The 19,411-nt window shown below is 33.8% G+C and overlaps 1 protein-coding gene and 1 long non-coding RNA gene across 11 annotated transcripts in view; one reads left to right on the top strand and one right to left on the bottom strand.

Moving 5' to 3' along the window:
- The window catches only part of LOC148626674 (unconventional myosin-XVI-like), a 92,108-nt gene that overhangs the window by 25,517 nt on the left and 47,180 nt on the right, over positions 1-19,411 (bottom strand). For 7 of the 10 annotated variants that reach the window (XM_088570843.1, XM_088570849.1, XM_088570846.1 and 4 more), the window contains exons 29-33: positions 16,388-16,560; positions 14,689-14,757; positions 8,663-9,800; positions 7,655-7,753; positions 7,169-7,339 (exon numbers count right to left, since the gene is read on the bottom strand). In XM_088570843.1, the coding sequence (XP_088426969.1) occupies positions 7,169-7,339; positions 7,655-7,753; positions 8,663-9,800; positions 14,689-14,757; positions 16,388-16,560 (1,650 nt within the window). The remainder of the gene's footprint in view (positions 1-7,168; positions 7,340-7,654; positions 7,754-8,662; positions 9,801-14,688; positions 14,758-16,387; positions 16,561-19,411) is intronic. The other 3 variants (XM_088570844.1, XM_088570851.1, XM_088570847.1) reach the window with 1 other exon arrangement.
- Positions 14,960-18,801, top strand: LOC148626675 (uncharacterized). Its single transcript, XR_015920135.1, has 3 exons — positions 14,960-15,221; positions 17,065-17,162; positions 18,248-18,801. It is a non-coding gene; the product is annotated as an uncharacterized LOC148626675 (long non-coding RNA).

Raw genomic sequence — 19,411 nt, 5'->3', positions numbered from 1 at the left:
AAGACCATTATTTGATCTCTGCATCACTGGCTTTGCTCAGAAATCTTTCAATAGTATGTAAGAAAAATGAGTTATCTGCCCTTGAAATGTTCATTTTCAGTGCATTTCAATGAAATTTTAACTCAATGGTCCGCATGATATGGAAAATCTTGTCTATTTTCCTTGATTCTGATGGTACAAATAGTCAAATTACACTATTAAAATGATGTTTTTTGTTTTATACCATGTTTCACCAACTGTCTGATTCTTAAAGAGACTGATACTTAATTCCAGAAAATGTTTCAAAACAAATGATGGCTTTTTCATATTGTTTCTCCTACTGCATGATTCTTAAAGAGACTGATACTTAATTCTAAAACATGTTTCAAAACAAACTAAAAAGTTCAGGAAAAAAACAGTTATAGAACTAAGGTGATGTGGGTGGTTGTGGTGGAGGGGTATATTTACATGTATGGGGGATTTACATGCATTAACAGTTCATCAACACCTTAAAATTGTTTTTAGAATGTCATCATCAGATGAATTGAATTCTGTATAAAATATTAAACACTGGTCCATACAGAGAGAATATTTTAGATTTACTTGCAATTCAAACATTCAGGATTTATTTTAATATACAGTAAAACAAAGATATAGGGAGAACATATAGGTCTAACTAAGAAGCCCAGAAATAACAAAGGTGATAACACCATTCAATACATATTCCTATTTTTGTTCTGCCCATGCAGAGTAAGATTTATATTTGACCTTCAACCAGAAAGAAAAACTTTCACTACTGGATTAATACCTCAGAAGAAATACACCCATGGCCATTCATAGGAAAAAAAAAACATACACAAGAATTCCTTTGTTCTGTCTATTAGTACAAAGTTGTACATATTCACTACATGTGAATTTCATATAACTATTGTAATTTGAATGCTAAATAACCTCATACTCAGATCCAAGTCTCTGTCCCTTGACCCGACCCCCCCCACCCCCCCCCCCCCCCATTGTTAGAGTTTGGTTAATCATATAGAAAAAAAAACAACAAATCGCAGAAGCGTGGCCCCTTACAGCAGGATGGTCAGTGCCCTCCCCATTTCTGAATCTGCCACTGAATAACAGGAGCAAAGATGTTACAAAACTGCCTTGGTCTTTGATGAAGTATCAACATATCTCTAAGAGCCAATATCCACATCAAATAACAAATGATCAACATATTATAAGCCTCTACAAGAGATAGTAATTACTCAGGAATGCTAAGACACCATCTTTCTTCACAAGAATAATTGAACAGAGTTTTTCTGCTTACCTGTGTAGGGTTTACTCTATTCCTCTATTTAAATTTTGTCACAATTCACTGTTGAAATCATTCAGTGTAAAACAAAATTCATTGAAAAATCGTAGAAATATTCTGCGTTTCCTAATATGTCAGCAGGAAGTCAGAAATCACAGACGCTCTCTCAAGACACTGATCTTGTCTGTTGCAACAATCCCAAATTGCAAGTGAGAGTGGAGGCACAATAGGGGGGAAATATTTTTCTATTATTCATAGCATATTTGAGGTAAACCATCTGCAAAATTTAGTGATTTATTTTTACAATATTTCATATATCAGATAAGAGATTCCTGGCAGATGTAATCTATTCTATATAAAATATGCCCGATAAATTTTCCAGTCAATTTGCCCTTTACTCAACCTCACAGTTATTAATTAAGGTATTACATGTACATTGTAATACATACAGCATACCCCTACTCATTAAGAGGGTAAAATGAATAACAGAAGATCACTTATACTCCAAAATGTATTGAAACCATTTGAAACTATTTTATCATTGTTTAGAGAGAGAGAGAGAGAGAGAGAGAGATTATCTCAATAAATTAATAAAGAGAGCTTCCTATTTATGAGGTTATATAACATTGTTTTATTACTTTTGCTTTCTATAAGACATAATTCCTTACAAAAAGTCTGCCATTCCTAAATATCTTTTTTACTCACTAGTTTTCACCTATAGGTAGTAAAATCTAAATGAGTATTAAATATATCCTGTGGTTGAATTACTCATGGTGTTAACCAAACTGTTATTTGTGGAATCTATTAGATGCATACCTTCACATATAAAAAATCAAATGATTTTTGGAAATTATTACATGATTCATAATTTAAATAAAACATTCTAGTAGAATGGGTATAATTGTTCAAAAGTTCAGTCTAAGCAAACATTACAAAAACAAGCTTTGAATGTAATATTTTTTGGAGGTCTATAAGAAAAAAAAACTCCATCCAGCCATGAACTGCACCAAATAACATGTGAGATGTGCTCCAAAGATATTCAGCCCAAATATACCAAAAGTAATGTGATTTTATGCTATGTCTATGATGAACAGACCTCATTCTTTGTTTATGGTGCACCACCATGTTGCTATCGGCAAAGTCTCATTCATTTAGGGGGAAAGTGTAAGGCTTTCTTCTGGGAAAGCTTAATACATTTCTACACAGCCAATAATTTCCAAATTATTATTAAGTAAATAAATAAATAAATAAATATAAAATCATATCCATAAACATATTAAAAGTCAATACAGCCCTTGTCATTTGTGAAATAGTCTACTTCTGTGTCCACAAATTTTGACATTGCCGTCAGAATACATTTTAGCCATTCATAGTTCAGGTCTTACTTTCTACATATAAATATATAGGATGTCGCTGATGCTCATCAGCATTATTTAATCCATAAAACTCAATTTTAGCATTGAAATATGACAAGTATTAAATCATCAAAATTTATTAATGACATCATAATCACTTTAGATATCTATGAGGACAACAGGTTACCTCTGAAATTAAATTTTTACGCCAGTGCAATTATTCATAGAAATCGTTTTCAATGTCAAGTAAAATTTAAGTAGTATGAAAGTTTTTAACGCAGTTTAGCTTCACTTTTTAACCTTTAACCTTAAAGAAGCCCTTTTATGGAAATGCAAGTACCCAGATCATAATTCCTGATTGGCCAAGTACAGACAACTCAGTGGCATTTGAATTACTGTACCCAAAATAGAAATCACATCAAGTGTGTTATCATTTTATCAAGAAATGTTGAAAATTTTACGTAAAAATATCAAAATTTTACTTCTGCAACAATCTTTTTCTTTTTTAAAAAAGACACTGTTTATTTGAATGTTATTTACCTTTTCAGTTTGTTTGTTTGTTTGTTGGGGTTTAACGTCCGAGCAGCAATATTTCAGCTATATTCAGACGATGAACATGAATAGGATGATAAAATGATCATGAAATGATGATGAAAAGAAAAAGGGATGGAACACAAGGACAATGGGGTCGACAAATTTTGATTGCCACTGGAAATAGGGAGAGGTGGGTAGGGTCGGGCAATTTAGCCTCCTGTGGCGGAGCCCTAATGGTTCCTACTCCAAGAGAATACCACAGTAGGGTTCTTTAATGTGCGAGGAATGTGGCATCTTTCCCAACACAGTACACCACTATGGTTTGCGGTCAGGTTTTCCGTATTATAGCCTGACAACCCCAGCATGTAACACGCCAGGGGAACCCCATTCAACCACCTGGGGCACACATCCCAGTTGCTCTGTGGGCAAAGCGCCCTAGCCCCCGGCTAGGGTTCTGAACACTATTTAGTCGCCTTTTATGAAAAGCTTAGTGCTGCTGCAGGCCTATTCTTTTAACACCCTGACCTGCACCTTTTCAGATACCTACAAAAAATGCAGAACAGTCCTAGGCAGCATTCAATTCCATTATATTTTTATATTGCGTATTCATATTCAGATGATAAGAAAAAGGAACAGATATGGTGAAATTCAACAAATGCAAGAGACTATAACTTAAATGCAAAAAATTATAGATGCTTTCATTAGTATAAACAGTTAATAAAGAGGGGTTGATCAAGAATTTGAAGTGAGAACATTAGTCCAAGCGATACAAACATATATTTTGAGAGCCTTTATTGATTATCTGTCCTACTAAATGAAAAATGAAAGCATAGGAGATTAAACATGTTTTACAATTTCATATGCACCGTAACTCAAGTTTCCTACGTTTTAAACCCATTCTATGTCAATTACAGGGAAGGTACTGGGCACAACTCCACCTAAATCTACCCTTAAAATATATCATATACAAGTAGTCTCTAAATTTTATATTTGTGTATTTTGTAAATATATCACTGTCTTAGGAGCCATGCATTTGTATAAATTTGTTAACTATTGTAGAGGGGCTTGTGGTATTTCTTTGAGAGGTTTGGTCTTTAGAATTTTTACTTGTTTGGTATCATATTTCATTGACAATTTAGACATAATAGCTTAGTACAGTGAGTACCTCTTAACTGTACACATTCATTCAAGCCATTCTCCATTCTCAAAATGTCTTATCAATGAATTATGAAAAAGTCATAATGAAGTACCAGTAACTGTACAGGAAAAAGTAACTAAAATCAATTAAATAAAGTGGAATTGAAAACTCTCCACCAAATAAATTCTCCATAAAAGGACATCTGAAAACTAAAGCATGATGGACAAAAAGACATCTGAACAAAGACCTAAATACCTCCACACAACCTTGGGGTTGGGGTACAATTAAAAAACAAGAATTTTTGTGAAAAAGTCTTCAACAGTAATGAATGAAGAAAGACAACCCAATTCACCATTCACACTTACTATACTAGTGGTTGCAGTCTTGTATTCTTTGCCTGGTACGCTTCTATAGTAAACCTTAAATTTTCATGAATTTTTAAAAAACAGACAAGGAGTTTCAATCTAACTTTTTTTACTATGTTTTTCCATTAAGGAAATGCCAAAAATAATGTTTAGGTCCATTCTGGAAAAAAAAGGCACACACTTTGGTATACCAGAACTAAAAATTAGACTTCTTCTACTTCCACTTTTATTTTGAGTTCATAAAATAGACTTCTTTTCTGAAGCATTATTTTTCATGAAAACAGTTTTTCCTCAAAAACAAGTTTTTTGTGTCATAGCTTGTTATTAACACTGTATTTTTTATGAAAAATGATAATCATTTGCGAAAAAATAGAAACTGGAAAAGGAAAAAAGAAACACACTATCTCCATGTTTTGACGTACACCCGCTCAGGAATATGCAATACAAGACTGATACCTAGAATGTATGCTTACCTAATGCTAGCATTTGCAATATAATTACAGAGATATCTTGTATTATGGTTTCTGATTAATAGTTATACAGCTGTTGAGGACCCCAGTTGATTCATAGTCAACCAATTGAAAAATAAGCCTAACTATACCACTATGAAATAAATCAACTCTTAGGTTTTCATAATAGGCCTTACTAACTTGCATATGATCACCTGAAACAAATGAGCAAAGTTTGAAAAAAAAATAATATATCAGTTCACAAGTTATCATTTAGAAATTACACAGAGCCATACAAATAGACCTACAGACACAAACCTGTCAATTAAAATGGATGGTATCACATAATAATACAACACTACAAGTGGAGAGATATTAAAAAGAATGAAATAATTTAACCCATGCAGCACCACATCTGAAATATAGCTTCTCTAATATTTAATCAATTTTCACACTTCTTGACCAGTGTGAAAAGAAAATTTTTCCTCTCTAGAAAGATTCAAGTACTCATGAGGTGATTGACCAAAATAGAAAGGGGCTATTGGTTGTTGTGAGATTGCATCCCATTGTCTATAAAATCTCATTGGTCATACACAACATTGTGACATTTTCTATGTTGTTCACCAGTAACAACTGTTCAAGTCAAAGATGGACGATAGCTAGATATTCCACCGCAAAACACAAATTCTAAATGACACCAAAGATTGCATTTGGGAAAATTAAGGAAACAGAGTCTACAACTTTAGTTAGTTGATTATGAAATGTGTAGATGTGAGAAATTTTCATAATCAACTAGCTATAATTAGATTTTATATTTAAGAAAGTCATTTTGTGCATAAAAAACCAGGTGGTGTCAACCAGACTCTCTGACTTTCTCCCGCCAAAATGTCACAACACAAATATCAAATCCCCAATCACAAAATGTAAAATTAATGTTGAAATTAGCAATAATCATGAAGAAAATCTGTATCATACAAAGATTACAAAATAAAAAATAATAGTTACCTGCAAATTTGGTTGCAATTAGCCATTTACAGAAGACCTTAACTAATTATAATTTGAGCCACATGTGATATGTTACGACATACCGTAAATGGGTATAAATTTGCATATTAAAGAGCCTATAACTCCAGAACACACGATCATGTCTTTCCAGTTAAAAAAGAGTTTTGTTAACATATCTCCTAGAATTTGTTTATATATTTTAATGGTTTCAAAGTTTCAAAGTTTTTATTAACATCATCATAATCATTCATAAAGGATAGCAGCAATGACCAATAATATTGGAATTCAATGGCCGGTTTGACTGTTTGAGTGACGACTATTGTTGATTGCAGTTTACCAAAAATTTTGATTTAAAGCAATCAAAAGTTATCTAAACAAATCTAATGAAATGCATTGTTGATGAACATTTTTCATGAAAAATCCTTAGATAAGTCGAAGTGGGAGATAAGTTGAGGTTGACACTTTGATGAAAAAAAATATTGACTTATAGTCTGTAAAATATGGTAATCAATTGGTTATCATAGAAAACCAAAATATAATTACTTGTACCAAGACTACTACAAAATTTAACTGGTGCACAAAACAAGTTCAACACTCTCATTAAAACAAGGCATTCTTAAGCTCTCATGACCATGTATTATTCACTCTTTCCAATTCTCCTTATTATAAAACCCTCCATGTTTTGACATATATTTCCCTAGGAATAAGCAAAATAAGGCAGGTATCTTTTCTGATGCAGAAGTCTTAATCAGAGGTAGTAACTTCAATGATCTAAAGTCTTTACTTTGGTTTAGTTTAGTGTTTGATGGAAAAGTACGAACACTATAGGCCGTTTCAGAGGGAGGTAACCCCAACTATCTAAAGTCTTCACTTTGGTTTAGTTTAGATTTTAGGGATAAAGTATAAACACTCCAGACTAGTTCAGGGGAGGTCTCCAATTATCTGAAGTTTATTACTTTGGTTTAGTTTAGTGTTTGGGGGTGAAATATAAACACTACAGACTGGTTCAGGGGGAGTAACTCCAACTACCTGAAATTTATTACCTTTACTTTGGTTTGGTTTGGCATTAGGTGGTGAAGTATGAACTACATTGGCTGGTTCAGGGGGAGGTAACTCTGACAAGTCTGGTGGAGGAGGTGGGAAATAATCTTCATCAAATTGATCCATATCAGGAGGAATCTGTGGGACTGATTGTTGTTGGTCTGGAGATGTGTCTGAGAAATACAATAAGCGTACATGTTAAAAACGTTAAGTTTCAAAACACATTATTTTTTCTAAATATCTGTTAATTGAATATAACATTTTACATCACAATTTCATATCAGTGTGTCATTCAATAAGCAAACAAGCCTTTTTCAATCAAGGAAAAGAGACCTGCTTGTACATATTTGTATATTAAAGATGTGTTGACACAATACTTAAAATTATATATGTACCATACTTTACACCTGACAATAATTACAGAATTATCACTCAAATACATTTACATAATCGATCCATTATCGTATAACTCAATCTCTAATCCTTACCTTTTTCCCATGGTTTAGCACCAGTTGGTTTAAGTTTAGACAGAAACTCTACAGGAGATTCTTGGCATTTTTCAGGTGAGGACGAAGCTGAATCTAAAAATAGTAAACATTGATACTTAACATACTTTATAGTTCAATCATGATCTTTGAATCTTTTATATGGAATATATTTTTTTTCCTTTTTTATGATGTAGTGGTACCTGTAAGTCCTTTTCCATCTGCTCAAATTCACTTGCTGATGATGACTGCAGAGGTTAAACCCTGAGCTAATGAGGTTGTTATGGACACATCATTCAAGCTTGATACAGCTTTGAATGCAGATTGCAATTATAAGATTTTAACCCCTTTTTTAGCCCCCAATTCAAAACAACATTGGACCACTGACAATTTGAACCCTTGCTTCAAAAAGCAGAGAATGTAGACTCTACCATGCACCTTGTCCATGCCACATCTTTATTTTAGTGTTTACTTTAAATTAAAATTAACTCATTTTTAACTCTTGTTTTCCTTTTAGGTCTGTTTTATTTCTGTTTGGTGTCAGTAAACAGTTAAATGTTTCCATCATCATTTCTTCTGCTTCATGTTTGTCTCATGACATCAGCTTGAATAACATTTAAAATTATATTTAAAATGATTGCTACAAAACTCATTTCAAATTGTTCAGCTCTGTGTTTCTCTCATTTAAAAAAAATCCTCCTTGTACCAAACAAATATAATTTGATATTTAAGTCAACAAAGAATTGCATAATAATTCATTGTATTTAATGTAAAATGAACAATTTGAGATGAATTATTTTTTAGATTTGTTATGTCAAACTGTGTATCTGTGCATGTGTGTGTATATGTGTATTAGTATGTATGTGTTAATATCACAGTCAGAGGGATGATGCCTTAAACATTTCAAACAAAGAAATTATTGTGTGTGGGCTATTTTAGCATATATTTTGTGAATGTAGCGAAATTACCCTCATTCAAAAATTTTTCAACACGACAGTACATTGTTTTTACCTTTGGTTTTAGCAGGTTTAAGTTTGACCTTTCCAAGTTCAGCAGCTAACTGCCCAGCCTTTAATTCATCATTACTGACAACCTCACAATTACTGGTGCTACCAGACTTCCCTGGTTTCAATTTCACCTTATTCAGTTGATCAGCCAATCCTCCTGTTGACGGAGGGGCTGGAGGAGAATAAGGGATCTGGGAAGACTGGTGGTGATGTTGTTGTTGTTGCTGTTGTTGTTGAATATACTGTTGTTGTTGATAATACTGCTGTTGTTGAAGTTGATATAGCTGTTGTTGTTGTTGGGGTGATCCTGCACCATAACCTTGTTGTGGAAAGTAGGAATCAGGTGGATATTGTCCTGGATATTGGACTTGCTGTCCTGGATAATGACCTTGTTGAAATCTAGGGTCATACACTTGATTCCGGTTGACATCAGTGTCACTAGATTGTCTTTTCTTCTTGCCAATTTCGAAAGAGGACACAGACTGATGCCCAGGAATTTTTTCAATAGGAGGAGGAGGGGGAGGCTGGTCGTATGCCCCAGGTGGTGGAGGCAAAGGAGGTGAAGCAGATCTGTGATGACCAGGTGCTGTAGGAGCTGGGAATGATGGAGGGCCTCGTTGTCCTGGCGACCGTATGTTGGTGCCAGCAGCTTTTGGGGACTGGTTTCTTCGATTCATTTTTGGCGACATTGATGCTGTTCTTGTCAGGGAAGACTGAGATTGTCTCTGCATTACTGGGCTAGAGGGAGGATAAACCTGACTCCCATGATGTGATGGGTGCATTTGCTCATGACCATAACCTGCCCTATGCTGTCCATTTTGATACACATTAGCATCAACTTGTTCATAATTGGAATCACTAGGTGATCTTTTTTGATTTTGATGATGTAGCACCTGACCCTCTGAATGTCTTTGTTTAGGCTGTGCCGGACTTGCCGAGCCAAAATAAGAGAATGGTTTTGATTGGCTTGGGTCAGGATGTGACATGTGTTTCTGTTTCATCTTTGGAGACGTAGGCTGTTGATGTAGCATCTGATGTTGATGCGCAATGTTATGTGATGGGTGATGAGCTGATTGTCTCTGTGAATGGGGTGGAGCTTGTTGCCTTGGTGATGAAGGGTGATCCATAAACACATCATCTGACTGTGAATTAGAAATAAAATGGAATTCAAAAGTTCAATATCAAATAATGGGTAATTCATGTGGGTGCCAAATTTTGTGATTTACTCTAAGAATAAGGTTATTAAATGTTTGCAGTCTTTATTTTTCATGCCTTCAGATTTATTGGAATAGAAATTATATGACAGTATCTTGATTAAAATTTGGTAACCTTTTATTTTCCCGATTTCCCAAGCCTCAGGAATTCAGCAAAAATTTGAACCTTTCCGAAAATTTCCATCTATACAGTACAATAAAATGATATTTTTAACACATGCTGCAAACGTGATGATTAAACATATGATTTATTTTTTTTAAATGATGTTGCAGCTTTGACCAGATAGTTGTGATTATGGCCCTTAATGTGATTTTATATACACATGTAGGTGTAAGTATTAGCATCTTAAAAAATTCATTTCGTTTCAAATTAAGATTGCAGTTCTTTTTCAAAGAATCCAATCATATCATTTTATTTAAATGTATCAAACCAATATTTATTACCAAAGAAAACATTGACCAAATACTGTAAACACATTAATATTCAAAGTTACTAATAATTCGTGGATTCTGTCAAGTGAACATATTTTCATGGTTTAAAAAAATAATTACCGTTACTTAGTGTTAAAAATCAATTTTGCAGGTACTATTTTTCACCCTTTTCAGTCCACACGCAAAAAAGCGAAAATTAGTACACAACGAAAATTAAAAGTTTTACAGTACAGATCTCATTGATCAAACTCATTATATAAATGAAGGAAATATAAGAGAAAAAAAAGGGAAATAGCATACCAGAAGTATATTTAAATGTTTGTAAGAATCAGGCAAAATGAGAAAAATAAGAAACATGCATGTCAAAACTCCAACGATCTGACAATGTAATATCACTCAAGGATACTTTTTCTATTTGAAAAGATGATTATTTGATCTCAGTATCAAATAGATCACTAGCTTTGCTCAGAAATTTTTCAATAGAATGTATGAAAAATGAGGTATTTGACAGAGTTATCTGCCCTTGAAATGTTCATTTTCAGTGTATTTCAATGAAATTGTAACTCAATGGTCCAGCATGATATGAAAAATCTTGTCTGTTTTCCTCGATTCTGATGGTGCAAATAGTCAAATTACACTATCAAAATGATGTTTTTTTTTATACCATGTTTCACCTACTGCCTGATTCTTATAGGGACTAACACTTTAAAACTGATGTTTTAACAACCCTTGCAATGAATCACTTCCTGAATATTGAGACCCATACTCAAGAAACATGAGAAGTATTATTAATAGTTCATGACCAATTTCATAATTATATTTGACAGAAATAGAAATGTTGCACGGCTTTCATGGGAGATTGGTAATACATGTATGTATCCAATAATTGATTACGATGAATAAAATTGTCTTCCTAGATTATGTTACGTAAATCTGCATCCAATAATTTGTCTGGTATTCTGTCTACTATATAACTACATGTATGATATTTACCTATTTCGTAAAATAAAACATGTTGCAAGATATGTCTTGCTACATATATCCCTACTCCATTTCAATCGAACTTGGTAAAGGGAATCACAGTACAATTCTTCAAAAGGAATATACCAAATATGTTAGCATTCCCTCTGACAGAAGCTTAGAAATTTGTTAAAGAAAGGTGTAATGGATGGACAGACAAACTGACAGACTCACATTACGGTTACAATATATTGCAGTATAAAATGACCCCCTTTTTATGGATATGCTGGGAGTAGTATATCAATTTTTCATTAAACAGTCCAGAAGTATAACTAAATTTTTTTAAAATATGAAATTGAGGTGAATGTAAGAAAGTTCTTCTTAACCAACTGTCAGGTTCCCTTGACAATATGACAACCTAAAAATCAACTAATTTGGTTTTTTTCTACTATTGTTTGTTTGTTTGTTTGTTTGTTGGGGTTTAACGTCCGAGCAGCAATATTTCAGCTATATTCAGACGATGAAATGAAATTGATGATAAAATGAACATGAAATGATGATGAAATGAAAAAGGAATGGGACACAAGGACAATGGGGGGTCGACAAATTTTGATTGCCACTGGAAATAGGGAGAGGTGGGTAGGGTCGAGCAATTTAGCCTCCTGTGGCGGAGCCCTATGGTTCCTACTCCGGGAGAATACCACAGTAGAGTTCTTTAACGTGCGAGGAACGTGGCATCTCTCCTAACACGGTGCACCACTATGGTTTGTGGTCAGGTTTTCCGTATTATAACCTGACAACCCCAGCATGTAACACGCCAGGGGTACCCCATTCCACCACCTGGGGCACACATCCCAGTTGCTCTGTGGGCAAAGCGCCCTAGCCCCCGGCTAGGGTTCTGAGCACTATTTAGTCTCCTTTTACGACAAGCTTAGCGCTGCTGCAGGCCTATTCTTTTAACACCCGGACCTGCACGGGGCTTTTCCTATTATAAGTCAACTCTTGTCACAAAAGTATTTTAAGGACAGGGTTCTTACATGAACAAAGAGAACAACTTTGTAGTAGCTGAAGTTATGCTGTCATTACTTTAGTAATTTTTGTTATATTACAAATTAGTTTTTTCAACAATACCCCAAAACACGACATCATCTTCATCATAGGAGATCTGAATACAAAAATTGGCAACAAGTTAGATGGCGAAGATGGAATTGTAGGTATCCATGGTTTGAAATCCGATAGGAATGATAATGATGAACGTTTTACATCTTTCTGTTCAATCAACAACCTGGCAATCACATCAACTATGTTCAAACATAAAGACCTTCACAAGCACACCTGGACATCACCTAATGGAAACCATCATAACCAAATTGACCATGTGGCTGTAAATGGAACATTCAGAAGATTTATCTTAGATGTCAGAGTTCAAAAAGGAGCTGACGTTGGTTCTGAGCTCGAAACAAAATCAAAGCTAAAACTGCACAAAATGGGAAAAGCTGCTACAACTACAGCAAGATATGAAACAGGCAAACTAAAGGTACCATAAGTCAAATACCAGTTTCACCTAGAATTGAAGAACAGGTTTAATCTTATCCAGTATGAACAACTAGATGAATAGGGAGAAGTTGAAGAAAAATGGAACAACATCATGACTGTTCACAATGAAACTGCCAAGAACATTCTGGGCCATAAGAAGAAAAAAAATTCAGAATGGATAAGTCAATGAAGTTGGAAATGTGTTGAAGAGAGAAGATCATTGAAACAAAAAATCAATGACACAAAGTCAGAACGCCTTCAATCAAAATTCAGTACAGCAAGAAAGACAAGGAGGTAAAAAATGTATAAGGTATGACAAAAGGAAATGGCTAGATAAGATGGCAAATTAAGCGCAAAAACCTGCAAACAACGTAAATATGAAAGAAGTATATGTCATCATCAAGTTACTCTGTAACAAAAGACCAAAGCAAGTGACTCGGTAAAAGGCAAACAAGGAAAACTACTATCCTAAGAAGGCGAAATAAGATCAAGATGGAAAGAACATTTCAGCGAGGTTCTAGATAGACCCATTCCACTGAATCCCCCAGATATTTCTGAAGATCATATTGAGTTGCTGAACATAAACACCGAGTCACCTACCAAAATAGAAATAGAGAAGAGCCTTAAAGAAATGAAGAAAGGAAAGGCGCCGGGGGTAGATAACATTACAGTAGAATTACTAACAGCTGACATTAAAACAACTGTAAAAGAGCTACACCACCTATTCAGAATAATGTGGACCACCGGTAAAGCACCAGAAGATTGGAAGAAAGGCTTAATCTTTAAATTCGCCAAGAAAGGAGACCTTACAAATTGTGGTAATTGGCGAGGAATAACACTTATGGCAACAGCACCAAAAATATGGACAAAATTATCATAAAAAGATTAGCTCCAGCAGTGGACCAAAAGTTACGGGAAGAACAAACAGGTTTGAGAGCTGGAAGAGGTACCACCGAGCAGATTTTTGTTCTTCATAACACCTTACAGCAGGCTACTGAATGGAACTCAAACCTCTGTTTATGCTTCATCGAAAAAGCATTTGACAGTGTCCATGGTGAAACCTTATGGACGATTATAAAGGTGTATGGTATACCAGAAAAACTGATAGAAATGGTTAAGATCATGTTTGAAGACAACAAATGTTCAGTTGTTGATGGCACAGGGATACATGAATGAACAACAACTCACACCCAAGAACTGCGCTGACATGGACACTGGAAGGACGACGAAAAAGAGGAAGGCCAAAAGAAACCTGGCAGAGAACCATAGAGAGACACGATATGGGATAAGCAACATGGACAGAGGCAGCAAGATCAGCTCAAAATCTTGAAGGATGGAGAACACTCGTTTACAGCCCTAATCTCCCTCAGGAGAAAAGGAATTCAGTAAAAGTAAAGTACAAATTAGTTCAGTTTTTCTTTTTATAAAGATTTCCTATTAATTATTCTTATAAAAACCATGGGTTTTGGTTTATTTTTTCCTTATTAAATTCACAGAATAGAGTAAATACTGGTTCAAATACTAATATGCATGGACTTCTGTTGGCAGAAACTGTTAAATTTGTTGTCAGTATTAAAACATTCATGTCCCTTGAGGGCACTTTATTGGAAAATTCTTCTAATTTTCTTGTGAAACTTTGATTTTTCTTCTCATTTTCATGTGAAATTTTGATTTTTTCAAAAATATAATGCAAAAGTGCCTCATCTGAAATTCCTACAAGATGAAACTAAATTTTGGCAAAAGATTGTTTAACTGTATGAAAGTCCCATGTAAATTTCATACAAAGCACAATTTCAAGTGAATAATTTGCATATTTTTTTGAATTATGAAGCACATGTATTATATGTGTCATTATACTTTACGACCATCTACGGTTACCTCCCCTTACCTGGGTACTAAGTCTGGTGCTGGGGCTCCTTTGAGGAGTGGCCGGCTTCTTCTGTCTCCTTCCAGCATTCTGAAACATTGTGAATTTGTAAATCTCAAATTAAGACAATCATTTAAATGTTGCCACAAATGTCTTTATGAGAACATCAAAACATATACATCTCTCTAATCATCAATATTAACTTTCCAAAATAAAACTACCCAGATAGTAGAATGTTAATTTGAAGCTCCTGAGTTTATTCAGTTGGTACTGCTTTACAAAACTGATTTTATTTATCACAATCCAACGTCTACTGCCAAACTTTGAATAAACTCATTACATCAACGCAGCCTTAAAATCAACGAACTTAATAAGGTTTTAACAAGTATATGTATAACCTAATGAAGTTACTCTAATTTCTCACTTGGACTTCCTGATTCTGATGAGTCTAAGATGTCAAACATAAACTTTGCTCAGTTTTAGTTTGCAATGTGATGTGTAACAGTTTACTTTAAGTGTATTTTATCCTGGGACTTTTCTGAATTTCCCAAAAAGTAAGTATAATTTAATATATCATACATTAAGATTAAAATGTATCATTGTATATGCATTATAAGATTGTTTAAACCCTATATTGCATACCCTGTCACACCCCTAGAACTATTGCCCATCCCTACTCAAAACTCACTTTAAGTATAGTTAACAATACGATATAATGAACGTGACATGTCAAAATCTGTATCATATGCCGTATCAACCCTGAACCTATATCATCCGCCAGGCCGGTAACCCTTGGGGATATACAGGAGTCGCATGTTGATATGGCATGAGTTACAGGCACATGATCTTCAATGTACAATCTATGTGCAGCTATTGGCTGAAACTGTTATTAAAATGCCTGTACGATGTACTAAAATGTCAGAAACTGTCATACAATGTCTGTACGATGTACTGAAATGTCAGAAACTGTTAAACAATGCTTGTACGAGGAATTGAAATATCAGAACTGTTTTACAATGCCTGTATGATGAACTGAAATGTAAGAAACCATTATACAATTCCTGTACGAAGTATTGAAATGTCAGATCTGTTTTACAAAGCCTGTACAATGTACTTAAATGTCAGATGTTGTTTCTCTTTCTATTGTAGTTACATCATAGTGACTTGAATGTATTAGCAATAATTTAAGATGAAATGTTATAGGCACAGATTGTTGGCCATGTCAAATATATGTATATTCTCTGAAACATGGATGGCTCAAAATCTTTCTATAGGAAATGATGTGTTTTGGAAATGATGTTTGCAGTTGGGACATGATTGTTTGAACTTTTAGCACAAAAAAAACAAAGGATATGTGTTATAAGAAATGTCACATAATCACATATGTCACAAAAACAACATTATACACAGGTACAGCAAAACACTTGCCCCCATACACTCCAGCAACATAAAAGTTAACTGAAAGTGGAAAAGATTAAGTACGAGTAACAAATCCCACAAAGTCTGCATGAACTTCAATAAGTGGCCTCAAAGTATCATACACAAATATCTGACACTGAAAGATGAACGCTGAAACCAAAGAAGCAAAGCATTCTATCTAGGTCCATAGACCATAACCCAACAATGAAATTAAGGCTGATATAACTGAAGTTGATGTGTAACTGAGACCAATAAACATATGATGCAGACAGCAATAGAACTTGGTGCAATAAAAACTTACTTGTTCACCTGGAATTTCATCATAAACACCAGCTTGAGAGTACATTTCTCTTGGACAAGGAGGGGGCATCCCATCTCCCTCATAGATATATGCCTCCATAGGTGGGGCTGGCAGTCCTCGATACTGTACTTGACCATTCATATCCGCATTATCAGGGAAATCTGGCAATGGACCTGCAAAGAAAAGAAGTGGCAATTAAGATAGATACCTAGATATAATAAATATATGATAGACACTGTCCTGCAGTCATATAATAACATGTATTAGTTAGGCAAAAATATTGTGGCAATGTTATAGAAAACTGATAGTGGCCTGTTTGTTTCTATGACTTCAAAATATGGTAGGTAAATATAACAAGGCAATATTGATATAACAGATAATCACCCTATTGTATTTATGACTTAAAAATGTGTGCGGCAAAACAATCTAGGCAATATTATAACTTATGGCAGATATCAACCCTGTTCATAACATTATTTCTGGCAAAATTTAACAGCTGATTATCGCCTGTTATTAAATTCAAAGTCCAACAACAGAAAAATAGTGCACTACTGGTACACTAAATGATACCACGCCACATAATGGTGAAAAAAGGAGGATGGCAAAATTTCCAATTGGTCATCTTATATACTTGTACATAATCTACATGATGTAAGTCTTTTTAACAAACACTGTAGGTTCTGTGAAGATGATAGAATGGAACACAAAATTACCATATCTATGTGTAGTTCATCAATAAGACAAGTAACATGCACACAGAAATACCAGTTCTATTGTAAGTACCAGAATACGAATAAGGGTAAATCTTGCATTTAAAAGATATCAAATTATACATTTTTATAATATCAATACTTCTGGCAATTAATTAACATGTTGTCACTTAAAGGACATTGACATCAGTTGACATTGCCAAACAGTATACAGCTTATTCCAAATTCTTCCTATCACTGGGAGCAAAATTATTTTCAATTCAAGTTTTCACGAAATTGAAAAAAAAACCATTTACAGAGGAAGATGATAACACGGAGCAATCAAAAATGATTAAAATACATAATCCATCACAATGAAGTTGCATACTGGTACCAGTTTTTAAATAAATCCAACCAGTAGTACCCAAGATAATTGAGGCAGAATTAGGATGAAAGGAATGGCGGAATGACAGACTCCAACAAATGTATGGCTAGAAATAAGTTTCCATTCTATTTCAGAAATCATTTCTATCATGAACAACAGACTTAGAGTACACTATCATGACTGTCAAGTCTAACTCATCCAAAATATATATAAAAGAAAACTACAAGTTATATGTAATATCATAATACTAGTAGATGAAATTATCATGAATAATCTTCACTATTAGTAGTGCATGCATCTTAACATCTTTCTGCTAATTCAATCAATTAACGTCTTTCATTCATATCTCTAGGTTTTGAAACTGTAACAATTATACACATATCTGATATTCTATTTAATAACTTCACTATCATGAAGAATTACAGTGAATCCTGTCTAAGCCAACCTGAGGTTGATCTTACAATTCAGTACCTCATGCATCAATATGAACATTTTTGATGAAGGGAATACTGTCATGTACTCTTACTAAAATTTTATTTTTATTATTCTAAAGAGACATTTATACTATACACTTGCTGTAGGCAGATTCATAGAAGGGCAGACTCTGCATACTCCCCCTAAAATTGGGCGAAGAAAACAATTTAAAAATGAAATCTAGATTTTTCACAAAATCTACCTAAAACAATTGTCTTGCATTGTTGTGCCATTAATTTTATTTATTTCCTTTCACCTGACAAGCAGCCACATTGTGCATTGAAACAATTAAAATATTCTTTATCTTTATAGGCCAAAGGTGTATCCAGAGCTTTGTGCACAGGATACATACCCTCCAGTTTTGCGAAAAAAAAATGATTTAATTGAAAGACAATCACAGGAGCATAATGGTGTATACACCATTCCAGTATTCACCTCTGTATTCAGCATACATAAAACATATACATGAACTTTGAAATAAATGATGAATTTTTCTAAATGGACAAAAATTAAAATCCCATGTTTGATTTAAAAGACAAAAGTCAAAGTACCTAATGCACAATATAATTCTTAATTTTACAGTATCATGATAGTTATTCTCAGGACAAAAAGAAACAAATGAATAAAAGTACAAGAACATCTTCAATCTTCAGCTGTTGAAAAGCCTTTACATGTAACATTTGAGTTTCTACTTTCCAACATATTTTTCAGTGAAACTTTCATGTCATTTATTCAGTTTCTGAAAAATGTACCAAATCTCAAAACCCTCTGGCTGTACCCCTCTGTACAAATAGAATACATACCACAATAATTGTATGTCTTAATTCATTCAGGTTTATGGTAGAAGCATGTAATGTGATTTCTTCATGTGCCATTCTTGTCATAATGTTATTATTATCAACATTTGTGACAAGCTCAAGATTCAGACATTTTTTCTGAGAAAATTTTAGATTATGCAATTTATGGAAGAAACCTCGGTAAATAACATGACTATGTACATGTTTTACTGGAAGAAATACAAAATACTAAAAAAAAAGTTAATTATAAATTAAGTACCATCCTAGTCTAGCTTGCTTGAATTAATGTCTTTTTCAGAATACTTAAAACAATTTAATGAGACAATTTGACATTTTCTTACAGAGTTTTCTCCTGTCCAAATTCGATTGCAATTCCCAGTATGGCAAAAACATCGGAATCTCTATAGGCAAATAAAATTATGATATATTAGGGCAAAGATAATTCAAACATATTGGGGCAATGATAATTCAAACATATTGGGACACAGATAATTCAGACATATTGGGGCAATGATAATTCAGACATATTAGGGCAAAGATAATTCTGACATATTAGGGCAAAGATAATTCAAACATATTGGGGCAAAGATAATTCTGACATATTAGGGCAAAGATAATTCAGACATATTAGGGCAAAGATAATTCAGACATATTGGGGCAATGATAATTCAGACATATT

This window comes from Perna viridis, chromosome 2, assembly GCF_037379345.1.
Source record: "Perna viridis isolate PV_CMFRI_1.1 ecotype Kerala chromosome 2, ASM3737934v1, whole genome shotgun sequence".
Taxonomy (NCBI): Eukaryota; Metazoa; Mollusca; class Bivalvia; order Mytilida; family Mytilidae; genus Perna; species Perna viridis.
The sequence above is the reverse complement of the archived record's forward strand: the minus strand, read 5'-3'. Positions and strand labels throughout refer to the sequence as shown.